The sequence below is a fragment of the Periplaneta americana genome, chromosome 1, assembly GCF_040183065.1.
Source record: "Periplaneta americana isolate PAMFEO1 chromosome 1, P.americana_PAMFEO1_priV1, whole genome shotgun sequence".
NCBI lineage: Eukaryota > Metazoa > Arthropoda > Insecta > Blattodea > Blattidae > Periplaneta > Periplaneta americana.
Genome location: NC_091117.1, coordinates 140,092,491 through 140,118,926, shown reverse-complemented (window position 1 = coordinate 140,118,926; position 26,436 = coordinate 140,092,491). Strand labels below are relative to the sequence as shown.

Sequence of the window (26,436 nt, the reverse complement as noted above, 5' to 3'; positions counted from 1 at the left end):
TTCGGCCTACAAGCACGTGAAGTTGTTTAAAATTTCCTTTATGTCGAGGATGAGGAACAGGGAATAGGAACAGGAGGATAGTGGGAAAAGAAAAAGATTTAAAAATTTTAACATCTGATCGGCACTGATATATAAAAAAATCCTGCTTTAGGATGATTGTAACTGCAGAATGTTATTCTTTGCAGTGAGATAAAATGAAACTTCATTAAAAGTTTCAATAACTATTTTCTGCTGAATATAAACTGCATTTATTATTATTTTCACACATTATGTAACACATTAATGTTTCTATTACTTAAATTTTTTGATGCGCCATTTTCAATTCATGAATAATAAATTAACAAATATATATTTTTTTCAATTATTAATTCTCATTTTGTTTGTAAATTTGTATTCATCGGGAAATAGAAAAACAGAGACAAGAAAGTGATTTTGATTTATTTTTAAAACCATCTGCTCTTTTGTGTTTATTATTGTCATATACAGTCCCTGCCTCTAATTTATTAACTTTTAAGGTTAGTATTTTTAAACTTTTAGGCAACTTTTATGTAAATATAAGGGCATTTTATTGGTAATTTTTCAGCTATTTAAAAAGGTCATCAAAACATCCGCCCCCTAGTTAATACATGTGAACTAAATTCTTTTTGTCTTCATGAAGCTTTAAAGGAGGCAGATTTTGAATACTGGTACTTGATATTTGAAATAGTCTACTGCTATGGCTTAATAATGATAATGTGTGCACTTCCAACCGAACAGTTCATGATTCAATTCCCGGCATGGGTGGAGATTTATCTCCATTCCATGGATCGCATACTTCTCCTGTGACCTCTCCACAGTTGTCCTGCATCGTGCTGACCACGCGATCAGGGAAGCCCCATTGTAATTGGGTCTAGTGTTGGAGTTTGCCCAAAGACACCCCTCCCTATACTGCTTTGTATATTGTAAGTCTGTAAAAAAGGATGAGATTAAATAAAGACGAAGAATTGAAATAATTGATTGTAAGTTAACATGTCTGAAATAGGTGAATGTTGATATATATTGACTTCTGCGTATGTATCATATTTTTTTCTGTAATATACCTACTCTTTATATACTTGCACATTCTTTCAGTTACACTAAGAGAAAATGTGAATATCTAATAGACTGTGGTTAAGGACATGTATGTGCTATGCACAAAAAAAAAAGATGTATATAAAGAAGCATTTTGTGAGAAAACAAAACAAGATTTTCTGTCCTTTGCAGTGGTGTGCAGTTTTTTTCTACAGTACTTCATTTTATATTAGGTATTTTATAAATAATGAATTTTGAGTTTGTTATATTGAAAGTCATTATTATTAATCATATTTTGTTAATATGATTGCAGTATCTACCAAGAATTAATTTAAGATTTTAAATTTTTCTACCATCACTATTATTGTATTTTATTCATTGGTACATTAGTACAATGACGGACTGACTTTCCAACTTCTTTAAATTCTAAATTAACATTCTGCACATTTGGGTGTTGGGTAATCATCGTTGTAGTAAAGTCGTTGTAAATATTCTCCTAAAATATAATATTAACTTCAAAGCAGTGTTTAAAATTGTATATGATATCTGTAATATCGAAACTTGTCTTCTTGGAGTTAATATTTTATATTAGAGAAATTCGCAATATATTATATTGTCTTCTGTTTCTTCACGTAAATCCATCAGACAAAACTAGTGATAAAATGAAAAAGATTAAGTAGCAACAGCTAAAGAAATTAATATTTTCTTGCTTAAGTCTAATATAATATTTATCTCCTAATAATTAATGAGTAAAATTTGTTTGTGAATGGAATAGTTATAAAATTGCTTTGCATCATCTTGGAAGTTTTAATAACTATTAATTAAGAATAGTACCTCTGATTGAGGTTCTGGCTGATACATATTTCTATTATCAGGCAGTAAATCTCACTTGATATGTATCAGAGGAAGAGCAATTGTTTGTATACATCTGAAGTCTGATTAGTGTAATATGTGGCTAGTCAGCAATGTATGCAGCAGAGGGGGGAAAGGAACAGGCCACCTTATCCATTATCTCCTGGCTTAGTTGACTCATGAGTGATGTCTTGTTGAGTGCCACTTGTGAGGTTCAGACCTGTCTTCGGACAGTTGACTAAACAATAATTAAAACTATTCAAAATGGTGAAATGAAATCCCACTACAATTCAGGGAAACCAGTTGACTGCAAGCCTGAACTGTTCTAGGGTTTTGTGTTCCGCTTGCACTCCTTGGTTGCAGAATAACGCATATTTGTTTGTCTTCATGGAGAAATTGTCGTCGAATTTCCTGATTTTCTAGTGGTAGATAAAACTACAATATACAGACTCGTTAAAAAAGCCTCGGTTCAAAATAAGAAGCCTCAAGTGAATAAACAGGTCTTGACAGAGGAAAAATTAAACAAAGCAGGTTTTTGATTAGAGCAGAGCTCTCGAAAATTTTTGCGCTGATTAGCTCAGGAAGTAGAGGTGTTTAAAGCACGAGTTCAACATGCCACTAAATTGTTGAAGTTAATTGTAATCTACAAAACCCCTCTAGTGGTTTTGCTAAGATAAAGAAAACATCCAGCAAGAAATATGAAACATTAATCAAAATGAGCTACAGAAAGTGTCCAGAGAGAAGAGTTGTGAAGCATGTTTGAATGCAGATCACTCTTTCCAGCATTTACAATTAGGGAATTTTTTTATTTGAGTTTATCTCGCCACAAATTATGATCGCAGGTTGGTGGAAGACTGGCTAACCCCATAGCTTGCGGAGGTCACTAGACCTTTGGTGGAGTGGTGACATTTCATCTCCTCCACCTGGTGGATGATATTGATAGCAGAGTACTGGTATGCTTATTGAAGCAAAGTGAAGATGTAGTGCCTTTTATTTCCAATATTTTAAATAACATTAAGAATTTCACTCTTCCTGGTGATTTGGAAATATGGTATAAATTTAAAATTATTAGGCTATCTGTATTGCACATATATAAAACAAGACCATTGTAAACATATTTCGTAGCTCCTCTCAGAAAGAGATAAGTAAGAAGATAGAAACTGAAGTACATTGCATATTATTGTTTTAAAAATAGTAAGCCCACTGCTGTGGAGTAACGGTTAGTATGTCTGACTATGAAACGAGTGGGTCCGGGTTCAAATCCTGGTTGGGACAAGTTACCTGGCTGAGGTTTTTTCTGGGGTTTTCCCTCAACCCATTAAGAGGAAATGTTGGGTAACTTCATCTCACTCAGACACTAGATAATCATCGTAGGTGATTAAAAAAGTCGAAAATTGAACCAATTTAAAAAAAAAATAGTGAAGTCTGTGTCAGTTTTAGAATGTCTCTGAGAATGAACTTAAGTATCTTGTTTTCAGAAATTGGATTTACCCATTGACACATTCTTAAATAGCATTATGTATAAATTAGCATATCAAGTTCTGTAAACATTTGGTAGTCTATATGCGAGAAGAAATATTTAGGTAGGAACACACACATATAACCTAAAAAACTTCTTTGTTAATTTAGAAAACGACATTTATGTAGTGGTAATGTACTGCGATTGTTTTATTATTTCTCTTATTATACTTGTAAGAATGGAACTGAAATAGCTATGTTGATGGACCAGAAGAAAATAGGGTTTCTCTTTAACAGAGTAATTAAGACTAATGAATTAGTATTGACATTTTTTTTCTGTAGAGACATGTCTCAGCATAACACTGACTGCTAGTGCCAAGATTAAGGGTGCTGTACATATCTTACATCCTTTTTTTGCCAATGTGGCGTGTATATTAAACAACTTGATATTTTACTAATAAAGAGTTGTCACACAGGCTGGGGCATTATTTGAGCATAGTTAGAAATATTATGGTGAAACTGCAATCTTTCCAAACTATTACATGCAGTTAACATTTTTCTGGTTACCTGTGATTCTTGACAGACTTTTAAGATTTCTTTATGATTCTCTTACTGACTGCACATCTCATACTGTTAATTCTCCATCATAATATCAAAGGGTCTGTAATATTGTCCTTTGTTTCATTTTCCGGTAGAAAGAACAGAAAGCAGTTCTTTATTGTAGTAATAATTCCTTATTTTAAAGGGTTTTTAAAATATAATTCGCATATTACACAGAACCATTAATAGTTCTAATACCAGTAGCAGACGTTCTTAGTATAATTTAATTACGTCAAAATTTTCTTGTAAAATTTCAAACCTGTTCTATTTTGAAGTAACTATGTGCTGTTTGTACGAGTATATCTCTGTTCTGTTACTTATATTTCTAAGTAAAACGTAAGAATACTTTTATAGTTATTGAATGAATATGTTATACTGCAGAATCAACAATTTATAAATACTTAATCTGAATTAAATTCCAGTTGTAACTTACTTTATTCTTTTTTACTTTTACTTACAATGAAATTGTGTTCACAGAGAAAAACATGGCAAAATATATACCGGTATATATATATATATATATATATATATATATATATATATATACATACACACACCGGTATATATATATATAATTCATTTGGAAAGTTACTGGCCTTCAATTTAAAAAAATGCTTATGAAATGACCTTTGAAGAAAGTATTTATCAAATGCTCACTTAGGCCTATAACTGTGTACCGTATATTTGTTGAAATCCAATTTTACTAGCCTTGTAAGAGAGTGTGACAGTATAATATTTTGTGTTTATCGTTAATATGAAAAACAATCCAAAACTGTCTGCATAAAGAACTTGGGAAATAAAGGCAATATTCAGTTTAAAAAAAATTACATTTTTGGGCTTGAAAACTGCTCTTAAGTTCAGTCAGATAATGAAATATCGGTACCGATAGTACATAAATTGCTAGTAAAATTGGTTTGAACACTTTCTATCCATTGTGTCTATAGGTTACAACCGTAATATTGTTATTTACTGAAATAATTTATCTTTATCAGTAAAATATTTCTGCATGACTTGTTTGTAATATGTGGCAGTCACACTTACTACTTTTTACAGGTGCCATCAAATGGTACATTTTCGTGTGTATTTTTTTTTAACATTTAATGCATGTTCTTTAGGTTTTTATGCTATATTACAAAAAAAATCACGCAAAAATGGTTCTTTGAAAGACATAAAATTGCGCACACGCACATAAACACATTTACACATTTTGCATTCACGCTCTCACAATTTCTTGTATAGTTCAAGCAAGTAGATAAAAATCAGTTTTCCTTCTTTTACCATTTATAAAGCTATAATTTCACCAATATCGAATAGTTCCTTTAACAACATGGATATTTAAATAGAATACACTTTTGAAAGGATGTTATCTTTCTTAACTTAATGAATAGTTTATTACCATACTATACCTACTTAGATTTCAACTTGCACATCAACAATCACTGTTTCAGTGATAAGAATGCTGTAAATACTCATACTGTTCTCTCCAACGAGATCATAGGATTTACTTTCTTTACCAGTAAGGGACAAAGTATGGCTTGTGAGCCAGATGCAGCCATTGGACAGATTCAATTCGACTTGCAACAGAATTTCCTCGAACAGGTTCAATATGGCCCGCAGCAGAATTTCAAATCCGAAAACTTTTTTAGAGGAAAAACGAAAGAAAAAATGCATTTTTTACTAGTTCATTTTCCTTTCTATGTATGTACCGGTATATCAAAACTTAGTGGCCAGAGTTTAATTAAATAATATGCAAATTATCCACGAAATTTGAATTAACATTTGGTTGAGAGTAATCATTTGATAGTAGACATCAGCTACCAACATTTATTGAACAAGACTTGGATATTTTCAGTACCAGTATCCTGTTTAATGTGGACTGTGAAACAATAAAACCGGACATTCAACATGAATTACTTGTAATTCAGTTTCAATGTAATACTGAATTGAAACAGTTGTTTCTCAACGTCCCAATGAAGTTAAGTTTTCCAAATTTGTTCTCATGTCCAAAAGGTTATTGTCATGTTTGCATCTTCATAATATATCTGCGCAAGCGTTTTCTATGTTGAAACTTCGAAAAAGTACGCAGTATTATAAACAGAATGACAGATGGACATTTAACTTCATTTCTGAGACTCATCTTGTTGTACTGGTAACCAGACTATGAAAAGCTTTCAGAAACACGTTTACAATTCCACTCATCACACACTCCTTTATAGCTACCATATTCAATAAGTAATAAAAGACAAATAGAGGTTAATATTGCAATAGTTTTGTAAAATTTACCATTGCAGCTTTTCAGTAAACTATTTTGGTCCACCTCATGTATTCTTTTTTGTTTGGCCCATTTCCATAAAAGTTTGCTCTTCACTGTTCTAATCAGATTGTTACCGGTACATATCATGCTGTCCTGTAAAATGAAACTTTTGCATAAATCAGAAGGAGAAAATTTGCAAGCATTGTCAGTTTTGAATAATCTCAATATTCTCGCATATTCTGAAGTTGGTTCAAAATAGCCTACTTACGCTTCTTGATTAGCATTGGTGATATGAAATTAAAAAAAAAAGTATGTATTTCGATAAAACATACTTGGACAAAAAATTTACAACATGCTAAAGAATATCTTTTGGAGAAAGAAGCAAAACTTAATTACATTTTCATTTAAATGATTAAAAATTTCATTATTCACTATACCAATAACATATTATCACCAAATACATTCGCGTAGCATTGGGTATTTTACAGTTTTGAATATTGTACTTGGTCACTCTAAACTTCCTATAAGCTGGTAAGAGACCAGACTCATAAATTTTATAAACATTTTTACTCTTTTCGTATCTGTTAATATAGAAATTTATCCTTGAAAAGTCTCTATATAACTGTAATTGCTGGGGAAATTTGTTTATCTTTTCTATCATTACTTATTTATTTGTTTGCTTACGAATATTAAGAAGAAAAAGTGTTGCTGTCAGTTTTAAATAAGTTATGCTAGTATGTCTAATGGTGCATTCACAGAGATAAGGAAAATACATAAGAGCTCAATTAAGTTGCTTAATAATGGTTAGAACTAAAAACGGGAACTCAACAACATTGCAGCTTTGCCACTGCATGAGTAGTGTTAACTTTGTTGAAAGATGCTTGCTTCCAGTTCTTGTTATTATACACTATGAGGTTGCTGTGTTGTATTGGTAGCTGCTGCATGCATGCTGAATGTCGCGCAGACTGAATGGATGTGGTTCTGTTGTTTATGTTGCATGTTCAGGCCAGGCGCAGGCGCCAAGAGGAGCTGGAGAAACAGAGACAGGAGGAGCAGTTGCGAAAACAACAGGTAACATTAAATTCTGTAACTTCGAATATATGACAAATGAATCTGTGTACCTGACAAAAGTGTAAACATTGATACATTTCACTTCACCACTATTTTGCAATACATACATTTCGGTGCTATTGACTGATTTTGGAAAAGGATTGGGCTTGGTAATCTAGTGGTTACATTATTTTTCAATTGTGGTCGAAGGCGATAGTTTTTTAGAAAGACAAATCGAAAGTGTAGCTTGCATTATAAGAGTAAAGCTGTTGGTCCCATATAGTAGATTTACACTATGTAAGAAATCCCTCCTTTTTTAAAATGAAACTGAAGATAACTAAAATAAAATGTTACTTACAGGTTCGCAGTTATTCCGTTCTAAACAGTGGATATGAAATGATCTGAGATAGTTGCCGAAAAATCAATGACTTAGTTTTTGTGCTTAGTATTGGAGACCAACCATTCAACCATACTGTATATTGGAATTGTATTGGACAAGATGGTCTCAGTGGTTGCTATGGAATAGCACCATGGCTGATGACACCATATTCAATTGTACGATTCCCTATTCTTAAGCATAAGATATGATTAGTTACAGAAAGGATACCAACAGTTATAATCAGCTATTTTGCACTTCATAATGTAGCAAAACACATACAGGAAGAAGACTACCATAACACATCTGCTGAAGTGGAGAACAAGTTAAATTCTGTTATCTTTGTCCATGACAGTAGTCATATAAATTGAAGGAAAATAAACTTTAAACTAGAATGAACAACTTACTCAGAAATGGAAACACATGCTGTTTTAACTGAACTAGTTTTAGTAACATCTCTAGCTATAAAGATGCATCTCATTTGAGGAATCACTGTTTTATCCATGTACATTGAGAGATGCATCTCAAAGGCGACTTGAATCTCCACTAGCTCAAAACTTCATTCTCACTCATTGCATATCACTTTTATCCACATTCACCCATTATTATGAAAGTTTTCATAGTGTCCAAGTTTTAGAGTTATAACATAAATCAGGTTAGACAGTGGTTTTATAACACCATAATTTAGTAGTACTAGATAGTATTTTGAATTCAAAAATTTTAGTGAGGGCAAAAAACCTTTAATGTTTAATGGCATTACATATTCTTTAGATTATTTCAGTCTCCATTTGATGTTGATTTGTGATCTTGACACTTGTTCAAACTCAAAATTATCAATTCTAAATTAAATGATAATGTGGTCACTTCATGCAACTATCATAAATTTGGTTTTTTCAACATTGACTTTTGAATCAGTTTCAGTCAGTTTTACATTTTAGGGCTCTAAACAGACAATATTATCTTCTTATTTACTGCTAATCAAAACCACATCATCAGCATATGCCGAAACATTGAATTTCTTGGGTCTTAGATATAATCCCGCATCTATAGAGGCAGTTTTTTAAGTGTAGAATAAAATACAAAATTGAACAGAAGTGAAAACAGGCCATCTTCCTGTCTTACTTCAGTATCTATTTCGAAAGAATCTGACATGGTTCCACTCATTTTTAGCCATCATAGCATAATTTTATTAATGGTATCAGTTTATCAGGAATGCCAGCTTCCTGAAGAGAATTCCAAATTTTAGTCCTCACAATATATGCTGTATGAAGATAAATAAAAAGAAGATATATTGTCTTATTGTATTCTCAAAATTTTGTAATTAACTGCTTCAACTAAAATTTTGTCACCAGTTGACTTTCGTCTGTTAAATCATATGTATGTGGGATAATCGTGTTTCACATTGTATGAGAGAGAATAATATTAATGTGATGTCTGCGAAATTACTTTGGAATTTTCACATTTTAATTTATCTCTATTTTTGTGAGTAGAAACTTTTATAGAAGTTTTCGAAGTATCAATAATTATTTCAAACTCCCAGAAATAATGTAAATCTGTTATGTTACCTAAAAATGATGAACAAATTGAAAATTATATTTGTTACAAAGTCTGCAAATATCAAGTATTGGTATAGAGAGATTATAATGAATTTAATAACAGCTTTTATGTGGTTCCACCATGCGATGAAATAGGAATTTTCTAATTTTCCCATCTACAATAAGAGGGTAACAGAAGAATTTACAGTAGTTTATAAACACTGCTCGTTACTTGGTAATTAGGAATGATCATAGTACGTTCCATAGATGATAGAACCAGTAAATAGTTGAGAAATTTTAAAGACTTTTCATTTCATTATACAATTGAAAAACCTAAAAGGTTTCGCAGTTTGGTGCTTATAAATAATGCAGTTCAGTAATGTTGCCACTCTGTCACTTTTCTTGGCATAATAGATTTTAGTTGTCCAATATAAACAATATAAATTAATGACAGTTCAGAGTCAATTGTGGAACATTCTTTAGTGTTTGGGAAGTAGTGGTGAGATCATTAAAAAAATGGTGGGGAAGAATAGCAGCAGTTGAAAGACACAGATTCTTTTGTTAAATGAAGTATAATATTTGTTAGATTAGAATCTATACAACATTGAATATATCTAAGTACATTACATTTAAATGAACATGAGTACTACATAAGTATTTGTAGCAATTCGGTTTGGTCATTGTTTTACTTTATAGTAGAGTTGGGCAATTCTTCCCAGTCTGTGATATGAATTATTCTTTTGAATCATAAACAAACTGCTCACAGGACACTTCCCTGTGCAAAACACGGGTAGAACAAAAACGTTCTACATCTCTCATATAGATGGTAAGAGAGGTGAGACATTGGATGGTCTCTTTCTCATTGGCTGGAACCATTCATCATGACCTCCAGTAGTCAACAAAATTATCCAAGATAGTGTTTCCTAATTATAATTTATCAACTGAACCTTACTATCAAGTACATTTTTTGCATTACACGTCTATTTAACTATGTAAATTTCAGGTACATGTTCATTATTTTTCACACTTAACAAATGCATTATTTTAATTCCACTCTTAACTCTTTCTTTAATCATTTATACAGTATTTGGTTCATAAGGGTTAGAAATCTTTGCTTATTACCAGCTGCCTATTAGTGTGTCATCTGTATCATAAACTATTTAACCCAACCTTGTTAAAATAACGTAAATCCTTCCTGTTTGCTTGCTCTAGAGCATTCGAGACTGTTCAGAAATTATCACTGATAGGTTACCTCAAACAAGTAAATAGAATTGAATCGTATTGTTGGTTATGATATCATGCCAATTTGTTACAATTCTTTTGAATGACGATTTGTTTATACCGCAAATCATTTCTTACAATTCATTATTATTAGTCGTTCGAATGAACAATTTGTTCACAAATCGACCCAACTCTACTTTATAGAGGCAATGTCAATTTTTATATCTACTTTACCTTTTTAACTGTATTAAATTTGATGATTTTCTACATATTTTTCCTGTAAAATAATCAGAAGTGGAAAAGTATGGTATTATATCAAATATACAGTATTCAAAAACCAATACAATGAGTTAAAATTGTGTTATATGTGTTTTGGTAAGCAATGGGTTTGTTTCTGCTGCTCATAAAATATTTCTTTATTTTCAATATATGAGATGTGAGCCAAAAATATCCGGAATTCCTTTATCAACAAAATTATAATTAAAGTTACAGATTACCTTAACTGTACTCTCCTTGGAAAGGTAAGCATTGTCCCAGCGTTTCACCCCCTTCTGGAATGCTTTCTGGAAGTCGGAAGTCCATCTCTGTCAGGTTGTGATTGCCTCTGAGTCTCCTCAACCAATACAAACTATCGCCTTTCCATCTTGAGTTTCATCTTTGGAAAAAGGAAGAAGTCGCAAGGAGCGAGGTCTGGTGAGAAAGGAAGTGGAAATGAGGAAGTACCTCCATGAATTCTCTTAACAGACACTTCAGCGTATCTCTGGCCGTCTGGACAGGGGCATTGTCATGGTGCAGCACCTACAGTCCACACATCATTTCTGGGCGTTTTTGATCCACAGTACTGGTAATATCAAAAAAAAGATGAACGTTGACTTCATGTTTTACTTGACCATCCATGCTTCTTCAGTTGTAAACTGTCAAGGTGCTACTATTGAGGAGATTGTTCTTTTTGTTTCTGGCTCATATACTTAGAGTTATGTTTCATCAATCATCACTTGTGACGATGGATTCCATAAAATCTGGATTATTCTGGCTGTGATTTTGAAGCTTTATGCATTCATCGTGATATTGTGCTTTTTTGCAGGTCAGTGAGAACATGCAAGATGAACTTTGTGGCCACGTTTCTCACCCCAAATATTTAGTCAAAATTCGATAATGTGCCATATATCAGTTCTAACATTTCACACAACTGCAGTATGGTTATCTGTTGGTTTTTCCATAACAGCATGTCCACATCTGTGGAGTAATGGTCAGCATGTCTGGCCACGAAACCAGGTGGCCCGGGTTCGAATTCCGATCGGGGCAGGTTACCTGGTTGAAGTTTTTTCTGGGGTTTTCCCTCAACCCAATACGAGCAAATGCTGGGTAACTTTCGTGCTGGACCCTGGAATCATTTCACCGGCATTATCACCTTCATTTCATTCAGACGCTAAATAACCTAGATGTTGATACAGCGTCGTAAAATAACCCAATAAAATAAAAATAAAATAACAGCATTATGCACTTTTTCAACATTCTCGTCAGTTTTGCTGGCACTGGGACATACAGAACACAGCTATATTTTTTGTAATGTTTGTGCTACTTATCTCTTCCCCAACGTCTGTTTGGAACATCCGTAGTTTTACTGTGCTTTTGCTGAATTTGATGAAAAATTCAATGCAAACGTTGCTTCATCGCAACAGTAGATTCCTCCATGATGCAACTTTATGGGAGTACATGCTCCACAACAAAGAAACAAGTGTAGGAAAGACCTTCGTCTCTAGCTCTGTGTCATGGAATGCACTGAATTCAGGACAGTTGGGAGGTGCTGTGCTCGATAATAGGACCTAATATTACAATCACTTTATGAGAAGCACTCGAATTCTGGATATTTTTGGTGTACATCTCGTATGTGGTTTATGTTCAGTTTTTAACGGAACATTGGGTATTAAATTTTATTTATTTTAAGCTTTGAAATAGGTGTACAGCTTATATGCAGGAATTAATCATTTTTATCTCTGTTAGTTTGTGTGAATTATTGAATCTTAGAAAAATACAAAGTTTGTGTATCTTTGTGTGCAAGTACGCATCTGTAATTTTAATCATATATCTTAAGGTTAGGTCTTAATTGCATCTACGTACAGTGTGAACCAGAAAAATCTGACAATTCACACAGAAAGGGAAAGCAGAAAGGATGAGAAAGTATTGTTGTCAAATGGACAAATGCATTTTAGACAGCTAGGAGCATTGGACTACTGCACATTGTGTTTGTCATAGAGACAAATTCAAGGAAATAATGAATCTATTGTGAAAAACGTGTTTGTTTTTCCGCATCCTTCAATAGTCACCACATTGCTAGTGTGGCATCATTTGCCACAAAACTATATGACCCCTGAACGTGTACACTTCAGACAACATTATTAGATGTGAGCAACTGCTTTGCTACGTCCTTGATGCTCTGTTCGATGTCAATCTTCTGCATAAAGCATTAAGTTTTCCAGTACAGGATTCAGATGGTTGAAAAATTAAGTAATGTTGAGAATCATCTTTGGTTTTTATAAATAGTTTAGAGAGATCCTGAATGTTGAGGAGAACTTGCTAAAAATATCTCAAATGAAGTTCACTTCCACTTCTCGGGTTACATTATTAAACAAATTTCTTATTCTGAGCTCCCAGTTACCTCTGTGACATATGAGTGTCCACTTACACAGTTGCAAGATTATTGTGTAGTGTGATGTGGTCCAGCCATACGTTTTTGAGATCCAGGATTGTGGTACAATAATTAGATGTCAGAATGCTACGTTCATATGCTCAATAATTTTATGGTTCCCAGATTATTCATTGGGGTTCAACTACAGAGAGTTAAAGTGGCAACTGCTAAAGCACCGGCATGTGTAGAGGTCCGCACAAGATGATTTCTAATTACATTATTTCTCATGTGGGTGACATGTCCATAAAAATCCCTTAATCTTGCAGATCTTTATTTCAGTATATCTGAAAATAAAATTAAGTGTACACTAGCTGTTCTGATAATGTCACGAATTGAAGAAGAGAAGATTCAGCACATCTGAAATAACACCCTTCTAAAAGTCATGCTTAACAATCGACTTAGGATTGAGTCATAACAAAAGAAGCACTGCATTTAAGACAAACAGTGTTAAAATCAGTGAAGCGTCCTCCTATGGAGCGGTCCATGAGGTTTCAGGTGTAGAATTATGTTAACAGAGTTCATGTGGTGAAAACAGAGGAGTTTTGGCTCAAGAAAGTTCGAAAGAAATAAAGATTTTGAACGAGTTTACAATCATATATGTTAGATGAGTTGTCAGAGGTGTCATATATTAGGGTTGAAGGTGATTGCTCAGGAAGTACTATCGAAACTTCATAGACATGCACCCACATCCTTCCTTATCAACAAGATCTCCCAGCTAGGTCCAATGGACCCGTCGACCAACAGCAGGTGTGATCCTCCAGACATTCTGGAATGAAGTAGCCACCAAAACGTTAAAATATGGTGTTCACTTAAATTGGCTACAACTTGCCATTTAACTCCAATATGAAATGAGTACCATTAAGGTAAAATTATCCGGAGGTAAAATAGTCCCCCAATCAGATCTCCGGGCGGGGAATACTTTAATGGTATAGAATCATAATCTGTGCTTCAGTGGCTGGTCATGATAATATCTTTGAAAAATATTGGAGTGCAAGAGGTCAAATGACTTTATTGTCAAGCGCCTGGCATTAGAAAACAACAACAACATCCTTCCTTTCGAACCATACATGGTGTTCACAGTTTCTACTTCACCCAACTCAGTGACATTGATGTTTCTGCATTATACATTTTCGTTATATCCAACTCCGAAACACTGTCTTTGACTAACAATAGGATAGACGTAATTCTATTTAGGAAATGAGGTGAAATATGTGTTTGAAAATAATCCAATATGTGTTTAAAATAAAAGTCAGGTTTTTCTGTGTTCCAATGTTACAATTAATAAATTTTAAATAGGAATTTTGAAAAATGAATCCAAATTACAACATGAGATCAGTTTCTTTAAACATTACGAGTTGGTCATTTCCATTATTTATGAAAAGAATCACAGAAAAACGTAGTTCATTGTAAACTTATGCTTATAAAGAAACACCAAAATTTTGCAATTATTACTGTTATGTAAAATATAATATTATATAAACATATTTATCTTTTTACATGTATGTGCCATCAAATCTAAATTGTAAATATTGTTATATTTCAGGAGAGAGAGTTGAAACGCCAGCAAGCAGTATTAATTAAAGAGCAAGTAAGTACTTAAATCTAATATGTCAGCTATTGTGAATTTTCTACGAACTTTTGAATTAAGGATTTCCCAATAATTCGGAATCTTACATTTGTTCATGTAATTTATTTGAAATTTTCTGTAATTATATACTGAATTGTTACATAACATTTGGGATCCACTTGAGAGATGAGTCCAGGATATAAAAATAATTTACAAAAGCTTTTGTAACTTACACCTAAATTGTTTTGTTTCCAAGTTAGAATTGTTTGTGTTTTCCAACAGTAGTGTACTCACTTTTAAAAGAAATACTCGAAAGAAGGTGTTTACGCCTTGGTACCACCCCAGCAAAGTTTCATCATAGATAAAAAATTTTCAGATAACTGTCAAATCAGTTGGCAACCTTGTTTAATACCTATGTTGTTGGAACATGTCAATTTTCTCAATTTGATGTAGAGTAAACAGTGGATTTCAGATGGCCTCATAAGTAAAAAATCGAATGAATTGAAGTTTGGGGAGCATGCAGGGCAGACAGTACAGTCCTCCACAACAGTTTATTCATTTGGGAATAAGTTATCAAAAAGTTTGTAATGACGCTATTAAAATGGGACAGAGTACCATCATGGATAAACCACATGCGAAAAATTACAGCAAGACTAATTACAGCAAGACTAATTACAGCAAGACTAAGAGAGAAATTTAAATTATCCATGTGTGGAAAAAAAAAAATGCCACACTTGTCACAGACATAGGGAAACATCAATGATAGCTTCTAGATGTTTTGATTATACCTATAAAGAAAGTCAGATAACTTTTGAAGGTCTAGGAACCTGCTTTTATAGGAGCAAAGTTAGGGACAAAAGGAAGACAAGTCATCTGTAGACTTATACCTACCCATACAGAATTGTTGGGGGCATTTTCTTCAGTCCAGTGATAAATGTTATGAAAATTGAGCACTCTATTCCTAGTAAATGCAGATTCGTCTGTAAACACAGAACTGATATAAAATGCTGATAATGAACGTACAGTAGCAGGAACCAAGCATTAAAAGCTTCTCATGGAGGAAGTGAGCTATTTAGGGTCTGTATCAAAGCATAAGGAGCTTATTTTGAGCACTTTCTTTATAAAAGTAAGCATATCGTTTGCTGAAACACAAAATCAACTGTAACTTGGAATCATATCAGTTTCAAGTACTATAATTTCATATGGTCTGAATGAAGGGGGGGAGAGCAACGGTGAATTGTTCAATGGTTGAGTTGTTTGGACTTTTTCCATTGCTAATTTAAAAAAATTGTAACACAACGTTTTGAAGAGTGGCTCTGTCAGACAGGCTAGCTGTTTGTAACGATCCCCACAGTATATTTTCACCTGACGACGAAGAGAGATCCACTCTTCAAAACATTGTGTTACAATTTTTTAAAATTAGCAATGAGAAAAGTCCAAACAACTCAACCATTGAATTTCATACGAACTTTTAAAATTATTTTTATGTTCTGAATCCAGAAGCAAATCCCATATTTATGTAATTCCGACTTGTGCTATATTTATCTGTTAAACTAATAATACATTTTCATACTAAATCCACTGATAAGCAGATTCATGGACTAAAATAGAAATATTTATGATATACCTGTAGTCAAAATCAGATTCTACATAAATTCTATTGTAAAATTATTTTTAAAATATTTATCACGAGAAGTTTGTCTGCCATAATTATTAGCTCTATAAGACTTTCTTTCTGGTGCAAAACAGCTTTTCTTTTTTATGTTATCAATATTAAATGAAGAATAATTATATATTAAAAATTAAGCTGTATTATGTTACATGAGCAAATGCTGCATTTTTTATACATTTACTGACTAATTCTCTTTTGAAATATTAAACAGATTGCAAGTTAAGAGATTTAACTTTATTTATGAAAGTAAATAAATCCAATTTTGTTAAATAAAAGGATAATTCTGAAATATAGTGATGAAAGTGAGAAAGATTTCAAATATTCTTGAATTTTTGTGGATAAATTTAATTTCTTCTACAATTTTTTAAATTTTCGTTCAAGCATGTTTACTAAGTTACATAAGATGTAATAAGTTGAGGATAATAGCTATGTTAGCAGAATGTAACACATATGATGGCCACCATCATTGGTGAGGGACTAATGAGCTACAGTGTGATTCCGAGTCTGCATTTGAGTATGGGTTTAATCATAGTGGTGATATGGGGAGCATAAGGGGCAATCTCCCCCCCCCCCCCGGTCAGATTGATATAGACTATCGTCCATATCTAGCATTAGATATGAAGAATCAATGTTTACGTAAACGTTATGATTCTAAGTGTAGGCGTTCATTATTCAATTTATATTTTCATAATGTGGATAAGAAAGAATTGGGACAAGCCTGGAATGTTTTCTAGAGAGAGTTCATTCACTTCACTTTGTGTAACAGTGAGTTCGCGAGATACCTGTTTCTTTTTTAATAATATAGAACAAAGTAGAAGTAAACATATTAATAATAATGAAGAACCTGCTAATGCTTTGGATAATAATGTAAGTTGTACATCTGCTATTATTGCGAGTGATGACATTGAACCTGCAACTAGTGACCATACAAGGGGTAACAAATGACGAAGTAGATAAATATCAAGCATCCTACAGTGTTGGTACACTTGTCTAGTACACACAAGGATCTTAGGATATTGTTAACAAAATTCGACAATATTTTTTATTTGATATAATTGAAATTTGGTATACTTAACTAAGCAATAGACCTGTAGGTTTCAGAGGACATAATGTAAGATTACCAGATTTTTTCACAGTAATTTCAGGGAACAGATATAGACAAATGAAAAAACTACTTCTAATATTTCTGTTAGTTTGCCATTCACTTGTATTGCATTTACATCCTTCAAAAAATTAAAATACCGTACTCATTCTATTTATACATTCAAAATATTTATTCTGCTTAAACTACTGGTATTTTTCAGAAGAGTGAATTTCTTTGAATAGGTTTTCTCTGGATCCCCAGTTTTGCAGCAAATACCTGATAGGTCGTGTTGAAGATGGTTAAGATAGCAAGCATCACTCGAAAAGTTTTTAAATTCATTCTAGATTTTTAGTATGTCCACATCATGTTCATTGAAGTAAAAACTCTCTCCACTGAACTATTACTTCCAGGAAAAGACAGAGTGTGTTCAGTCAACTTCTGGAGTTACGCACAGCAAAGATCAGCATTCCACTTCCTTATTTTCTCTTAAGTCATTTATTTCCTTCAAGCAGGAAATTTAATAAAATAAATTATTTCATCCAGATCAAGTTCATCTACGCTTAAAGAAAGATAATGGACTGACTCTTCGAATGTTTTATCTCTCTGGAGGAGATCTCAGCAATATACATTTCATAGATATCTAATCATTTAATGAATACCCCAGGCCTGGGATATTCAATAATAATTAACACTGAAAATCTGGGGATATCTGGAGACAAATTATTAAATTTGGGGCATTCCAGGGACGAATTTTGTTCTCGAACAAAAAGCAAAATTTGGATACTATCTCTGGAAAATGCAGATATCTGGTAACCTTAACATAATGAATGTTAAATTTTTCATTGTGTACTGTACATATAGGTAGCGTATGTATTGTACAGCACAGTTGACTAATGGTTAGCATGTCTAACTGAAACGAGCAGGCCTGGGTTCAAATCTCGGTTGGGACAAGTTACCTGATTGGGGTTTTTTTCGAGGTTTTCCCTAAACTAATTGAAGCAGATTTCCTGGGTACCTTTTGGCATTGAACCTCGGACTCATTTCGCCATCATTTATAGAAATTCCATTGTCATCATTACCATGGCTTGGGTAAGTTAAGGGTGCAGTGTGCTGTATTCATACAAGAGCACAGGTGTTCAACAACACACATCATTCTCAGAACTGAAGTGGTAAACATAATAAATCGTTGGGCTCCTTCCCTCCGCCCCAAGGAAATCATTCAATCTCCACCCACGATTTAAATCTTGCTTGGGCTGATGGCCTGGTTGGTTTTTTCTGAGGTTTTCATAACTGTAAGCCAAATGCCAGGTATTTCCATGACGAAATCAGATAACTTCGCAGTTGATGCAGTATTGTTAAATAACCTATTAAAAACAGATACATTAGAGTGATATTGTAGATTCATTCAAAATCGGTGGTAACTAAGATTCTGTATATTGCTGATTCCAAAATTGTGTTTAAATCAATTTAGTTTTATTTAACAGTTAATAAATTATTGCATTAAATTCTGGAGACTCTTATCTTATGCTCTCATTTATTTATTGGAAACTTATTCTATATATTTTAAAAATATTATTTGTCTATCAGAATTCTCGATTTAAATATTTCTAAATTTAGATTCATTTTTATGAAAACTTTCCTGAAATAAATTTTACTTATCTATGCAAATTAATCAATCCTGATTTTTTGCATATTGTTGTTTGTGAGTGAATATTGAAAGTATTCTGAAAATCATTTCACTTTTCATTATAAGTCATTAGAATTGAAGACTTTTAATTACAAAGCCATTTCATTATAGAATGCAATAATCTTACATAGATTGTATTATAAGTTATGTAATGTACATATATAGAAAAAAACTGTTGAACGATATAAATAAAATAATCAAGTTAATAGGTCTAAATAGCTATAGTTACACAAAATTGATGACTGCATTTTTTAAGGTTCTCTTATTGACTAACAGTTCTGGCTCATTTTCATCACTATTTGGGATATAAATATTATAGAATATTAAATAAAATTTATGTTACATTAATATTAATTTTCAATCCTATTCAGATTTATTTTACTCTTATTTTTTCTGTAAAAACTGAGCATATATTTCTTTTGAGGTAGAACAACTCTCTTGTAGCCTGCTGTCATTCGAATTGTGTGCTTTTATACAGTTTACTTAAGAGTTTAGTTGCAATTTTGTGTATAATTTTTTGGGGCACTGCTTGTAGAATTTTTTAATTAGTGTAAATTGTTTTGTTTAGTATAAAGCTTGGAAACAACATGAATTTTATTCTTATAGCACTTTTACACTCTCACAGTCGCGAAAAAAAATGTAATTCTTATTGCACAAAAATAACTTGCGCTTTTATTCAAAATGAATACTGTTTAACATGTCTATAAGAAAATAAAATTATTTTGTTATAGACTTTAATGTGACAAGTAGCAAAAATCTGCCAATCAGAATTGACATGTAAAAAATACATACTGGAATGTAAGCTTTTTTTCGTTATAAATCTTCATTCTCCTGTCAATATATGGGTGACCACTAGGATACAGAAAACAATTACACAACAATTTTTCATACAAAAAAAAAACTAGCAGTTTTAAACTGACATAAATTAATAATTTTAAATACACTGGTCATTTGTTATAGAAGTGATAATTAAGGAAATATATTACGAATTTTCATTGCAATTCTTTATTACAAATATTTTGAATATTTTTTATTGTAATTCTGTAATTTATATTTATGTATAAATACTGCAGTTTTTGTCACACTGCATACATATTCATTTTGTTATCAACTAACATCATATACCGGTATTACAAATAAAATATTGATGAGTAGGAAAATTGAATGCGATTCATGATTTTTTTCTATATCTCTAATTGAATATAGTAATTTATTGTCTTGATGACATCAAAGCTTTTCTCAGAAGTTAACTTTGGTATCGGTAATGTATATACACCAATATACGGCAATAAAAAATTATTTTAATTTGCATAATGACAGATTTTGTATTGAGTCGAAGATTTCTGAGAATATTTGTTTGGTTTGTGATAGTAATAATTAATCAGTCTTTCTGCTTTCATACATATTTTCAGTACCACAAATTGTTTTCTAAAATGAACATTTTCTCAAACTCTGGATTACTGCTCGTTATAAATGGATTAGAAATCAGCATAGTGAAATATTGCCGCAAAAATGTAGCATTGACTTAGGAACAAGTTAACAGTGTTGTAAAAATGCGGACTTCCTGAAAAATATTTATGGGGTATCTTGCATGTAATCTAGAAAATATTTTATTTTAATACATAATTGTACAAAAAAAAATCACTGAATGAATTTGCATTCTATAAAATTTACATTCCAGCAAGGTTAACTAGGTATGTCCTGGATTTTATATAAAAGTAATTTCTTTGTTATGAATTTTAAGGCATTTATTCATTCGATGATATTGCTTCTTGTCACAAAAATGGTAATAAAAATATAAGATATACCTGATGTTGTTAGTGTATGTAACCCTATCCACATGTTATTATAATTCCAAAACAGTGAACCAGCATTGCAATGCTAAAACGAATTTTCACTCCATTGCAAACGTTTCATAAAGATAATTTCAATATTTCTTTGTAGTAGATGAATACTCGTACTTGTCATATGCCAATGTGCTGACCAAACACAGGTAATAGTTTAAAATTCGCATACTGTTACCGGTAATAGTAATAATGAAAATTATGATTCAGAAGTACTGGTCGAAAAATTTGTATTATAGATAGTATTAGTTACTAGTTATACAGACATTTGAATTTATACAATTTTATTAATTTAGCATTGTTGGCAAGTGTATAGTAAATATACATGTACTGTAGCTACAAAGTTCATACTGTATTGTAGTCTTCCAACAACGATCACAAATAACAGCACTGAATACCTCCTAATACATATGAACTATCACACACGTATAAAAATGTCAACTTTGAATTTAACAAATAAATATCCAAGCTTGTAAAAATATTGTCCAAAGATATAACCTAAGTTATTGAAAATGAAAGAACAAACATCTACAGTGAACCTCTCATTTATGGACATCGAAGGGACATAACAATCTGTCTGCATCTGGGAGGTGTCCTTTATTGGGAGGTAGGCTCCCCAATCTAACAGTCAATTTATAATATGCACTATGTATCCCTTCACGCTTTAAATGAAATGTATTACTGTAGTTTAATTCTAAATATAACATAGTAGGCCTGCAGTAAATTCTTTGCAACTTTGAACTACAGTAGACCGAAAAAGGAAAATACAGTACTGTTCCATGCAATTTTATTCTAGGTCTACAGTTATGCAGTACTGTAATTTACAGTTTTCAACTTAACCTTAATGTTGAGGTGTCATGTCTCTCGAAACAGAACAGAAGAGAATAATCCTACTAACCCTATCGTGTGTTGAATACAATTTCACTATCGTGGAAACCTTGGACTCATCAGACAGGTTAAATTTAATGACTTTGTTTATCCTCTCGCTTCCAGCTAACAAGGGGTAGCTGGCTGTGCTAGTGGTAGCCTACGAGACCTTTATTGTATTCTTTCATGATAAGGAATTTCTGTACAGTTCTCAAAACTAAATTTTTCAATTTTGTAACACATTAGCTCTTGAAATCCAAGTTCTGTCCGCAGTCAGAAGGTAAAGCAAGCTTTAGAACTGTGAAACAGCTGTCCTTGTCCGTGTCTGAGAGTGTCCGTAAACGAGAGTTAAATTTATCATTATTTCTATATTATTTCAGTTGGAACTTAAAAATCTGTCGATATTTGAGGAGTGTCCGTATCTTGGGAGTGTCCGTAAGGAGAGGTTTCACTGTACTATAATCTAAATGTATTATTTTAATATAACTGAACAACTTTTGAGTTAAATCTTTATAGATCTAAAGGTGCTGAAACTGTATGAAACAACATTTCATAAAGCTTAATCGTCAGTGGTTGAATTCATTTGAGTTTGAATGAAAACAGGACAGTCTTGGTTGCCTTGCAAGTGACGTCCTATTTGTGTTTGTGTGGATGGCCTGATGTGTGAACACTCTCTGTTTTCTGTTTTCTCCCCTCATGCGGTGCAGCTTTACATGCAAGAACTCAATAAGCAAAGGGAGATGCTGTACACTGTGGAATTGGTATGTCACGCTCTGTCACTCTCACTCCACTCATTCACTCTTCACTCGGCTATTTGTGCACTGATGTTGACCACAACAGTGAGTGACTCGAAGTGTGTTGTGTAGTTGAATTTTGTACACAACCATGCAATTGATTTTTGTTCAGTGATGTGTTTGTATCATTTAAAGGGAAATTTGTACATTTGTTGACTCTTTCAATTGGATTCTGGTTTCTTAGAGGTTCTTGTCAAGAAGAGATTTTTTAGAAGGCAGAGAGTTTGAAAGAAATGGGGTGTGAACCTGTGAAGAAGTTGTATCATACTATTATAAAGGAAGTAGAAAACAAAATTTTGAAAAATGGTATCTTCTCTGTTGAGTGACTGCAGGTTTCTTTTAAGTTTATATTTCTTTTCTTGATATTTTGCGTAAATCCAAAGCATTTCTTCATGAATAACAATAGAAGTTTTTTGTTGTTATCAAAAGGGAATTGCAAAAATTCAAATGACTTTAGACATTTCATCCAAAATTTATTCTCTCATTTAATAAATAATTATAACATTCTTCTACAAACGTTATAAAATTGTTTTCTTTGAATACACTAATAAAAAAATTCTCACATTTTTTACTTCAGTGAGTAGGCAATAGATAAAATATGAAGTCACACAATTACTATATGCACCACTTAAAATAAACAAACTCTAATATTGATATTTTAGAGAATAAAGTGATCAGAAGCATGTACCTAAATCATTTTTGAACAAGACTATAATTGGGTCTTAAAATTAATTTTAGCAAATACAGTAGATCGAAATAATTACCATCATTCACATTTACCAATGTTTTTCTTATTGTGATATGCATGAAAGTTTGCATGTGCACTTTCAATATTCAAATTTATCATGAACTTGTCATTAATTCCCTTTATTTGTGTCAGTTTTTATTCCATAGCTATGCTTATAACATATTCCTATATTTCGTTCATTCCAAAACATAGTTTGCTTTTTAAATTCAATAACTATGCATTAATTTTGGAAATGAAAAATGACAAAGAAAATATTCTTTATTATTTAATGTCATATGTAACTGCAATTTGTTACTGGTTTCTTCAAGAAAGGACAACTGGAAAAATTGACGTGACTAATGATATCTGTTAACCATGTAGGTAACTTACAGAGTTTGAAGTCTTTCAAATAAAATTAATGCAAAAACAGAGAACTTCTAAGGAAAGGATAAGTACCTTTTACGGCACTCTATTTATTACATACATTTGACTATCTGAAAACAGACTAACTTTAACAGATACAAAATTTTAATACAGGTATATAAAAAAAGATTAAATCACACTTTGTTGAAATATAAAAATAATTGTGAAATTATACAGAATGTTTGGATTATCCATTTAGAAAAAGTTGATAAGTGTAAAGGAAATTTGCTACAACATATATCAGGAACATAATTTTACAAGGTAAGTCCAAATGGAAAAGAAGAATCCGCAGGCCTCTACAGAAACTTAACAATGAAATTCATTTGAAGGCCAAAATAGACCACAAAAATCTAGATGCGTGAAGGAGAATGATGATAATGTTGACTGTTTGCTAAATATCCAGATAAAATTTGAATAAAAAGATGTAAACATACTTCCAGTCAGCTTATAAATAAAAGTCTGGTGAAATATATCTCATTAATTTGTACTGCAGAAATCCAAAAGGAGATAGGCGTACATTTTATAAGGACCAAGACTGTTTATTTTCATGCAACATAACTACGATCACTTGTTGTGGTTAACATCATTGGACAGTATAATTTTAATTAAGAGTACATGTTGCACAGATCACTCCAAAAAAAAAAAAAACAACAAACAAACAAACAAACAATATTGTGCTCATATTTTGTAAATAAACTTTCCTTGAATCGGTAATGGAAATTTTCCTCGTGTGTAGCAGTCTTGTTACCTAACACAAAGAATATCCGACATACACACCACATTCAAGGTCATTGTTTCTTTAGCATGTTCTCAAGTCTTAATTTCAGGGTACTTTGTACAAATTCAGAGGTTTGTATATGTGCTGTTGATTGAATTAATGTATTATTTTAAATTTATCACATTTGACTTAATATATTTTAAATTAAAACGTAATATTCTATAATGTGGCCATATTTACTATCAACATGCTTAACATTGTTACTGATGCCAGTATATAATGGATTATTGTGTAGTACTTTATAATCAACGTAATATAAGTTGTTAGGAGATATTCAATATATAAAAATATGAGAGAGATAGTTTTATTCTGATTGCAGTAGTATAAGAAGAGGGGGAACTGATATTTCATACCAGCATGTTATTTAACAGCTGTTAATTATTCAAGCTGGTTTAAATTATATAAAGCAGTTATACTGAAATATTTGCAACAAAACATATTTGATTTTCTTGGAGGAGTAAGTAATGGGTGACTCATAAATACCTGTAAAAATATTGTGGGTGTGATGTAGAGGTATAACTAAAACTAAAATGTTCTATACAACTTTTCCCGCAAATCCTTACTTTCAGAGTTATGATGCAAAATGTCCCATCTTGCTAGGTATAAAAAACATGAACTAGTAAAGCCTTTGGTTGTGTAATGTTCACCTACATAGCGACTGCATTAGATGTTTGTTATTTGTACACCCCTATTACGTACAGTTGATTTCGACCTGATAAGACTTCATTTACTGTATGTAAGTATGTACTGATCTTACAGACTCCGTTCAGCTCATTCCAAACTGTTTCATAACTATTTTGATGTCACTGCTGTAGTTATGCTACTTTCAGAATTTGAGTGGCATAAACAAGTGCCTTCAGACGACCCCAAAGGTAGAAGTCTGATGATCTGGCTGGCCAAGCAACTGGTTGCACGATCTATCTTGTCATACACAACTGAAGCCTACTGAACTAATGACAGAATGAATGTGTACCTATGGGATGTGGTGACTGTAGGAACTGCAACAACTAAACATACCTACGTACAGTAAACAAAGTCCTATCAGGTCGGAATCAACTGTGCTGGGGTGTACGAATAAGAAACATCTACCTCAGTCGCTGTGTATGTGAACGTGATACAGCCGAAGGCTTTACTGGCCCATGTTTTTGATGCCTGGAAAGATATGGCACAATGCATCATAATGTATCGTTTACAATGACGCGACATACGTGACACGACACAGCGACGCGACATTATATAAATTATAGATCAATAGGAAATCCGAGTTCCATGACGTCACGACGCAGATTGCGACGCGACAAAAGTTAAAATTGAGTTAACTTTTACCGCGCGACATTACCGGAATGTGTATGTGTTTTGTTTATTATAGCGTCGTCTGCAACAAAATGGAATACTTTTTCAGATGAGATGTTGATAGAATTGGTTAAAGGATACCCTGAATTATACAGAGTGAGTCGTGGGTAATGTCATTAATTTCAAGGGGCTATTCTTTGGGATATTTCAAACAAAAAAGGTTAATGTAATTTTGCTCGTTTTTGCTTCATTTTCGAGAAAAAAATTGTTTTATGTGAAACATTTCATGGCGTATTTTGGGAAAGCCACTGAATTAACTTAATTCCCAATATGCTTAGTCAATTTAAGAGAGCAGTGTATTATGATAAAAAAAATAGTTTTTGTCATTCAAATATGCAGAAATTTCATCTGAACAATTGTAAATTTTCGTTCTGAAAAGGCATTTTAAAACGTTACATTTGTTACATCAAATTTCTGCGTATTTATTATCATAATACAGAGCTCTCTTAAATTGACTGAACATATTGGGAATTAAATCGATGGTTTTTCCAAAAGACGGTAAGAAATGTTTCATATAAAACAGTTTTTATCTCGAAAAGGAAGCAAAAGGAAAAC

The 26,436-nt window shown here is 32.3% G+C and overlaps 1 protein-coding gene across 19 annotated transcripts in view; it reads left to right on the top strand.

Moving 5' to 3' along the window:
- Nucleotides 1–26,436, top strand: part of LOC138701480 (bromodomain adjacent to zinc finger domain protein 2B-like) — a 1,224,400-nt gene that overhangs the window by 1,125,678 nt on the left and 72,286 nt on the right. For 11 of the 19 annotated variants that reach the window (XM_069828464.1, XM_069828446.1, XM_069828482.1 and 8 more), the window contains 3 exons: nucleotides 7,220–7,285; nucleotides 14,629–14,674; nucleotides 22,506–22,567. In XM_069828464.1, coding sequence (XP_069684565.1) covers nucleotides 7,220–7,285; nucleotides 14,629–14,674; nucleotides 22,506–22,567 — 174 coding nt within the window. The remainder of the gene's footprint in view (nucleotides 1–7,219; nucleotides 7,286–14,628; nucleotides 14,675–22,505; nucleotides 22,568–26,436) is intronic. The other 8 variants (XM_069828551.1, XM_069828508.1, XM_069828473.1 and 5 more) reach the window with 5 other exon arrangements.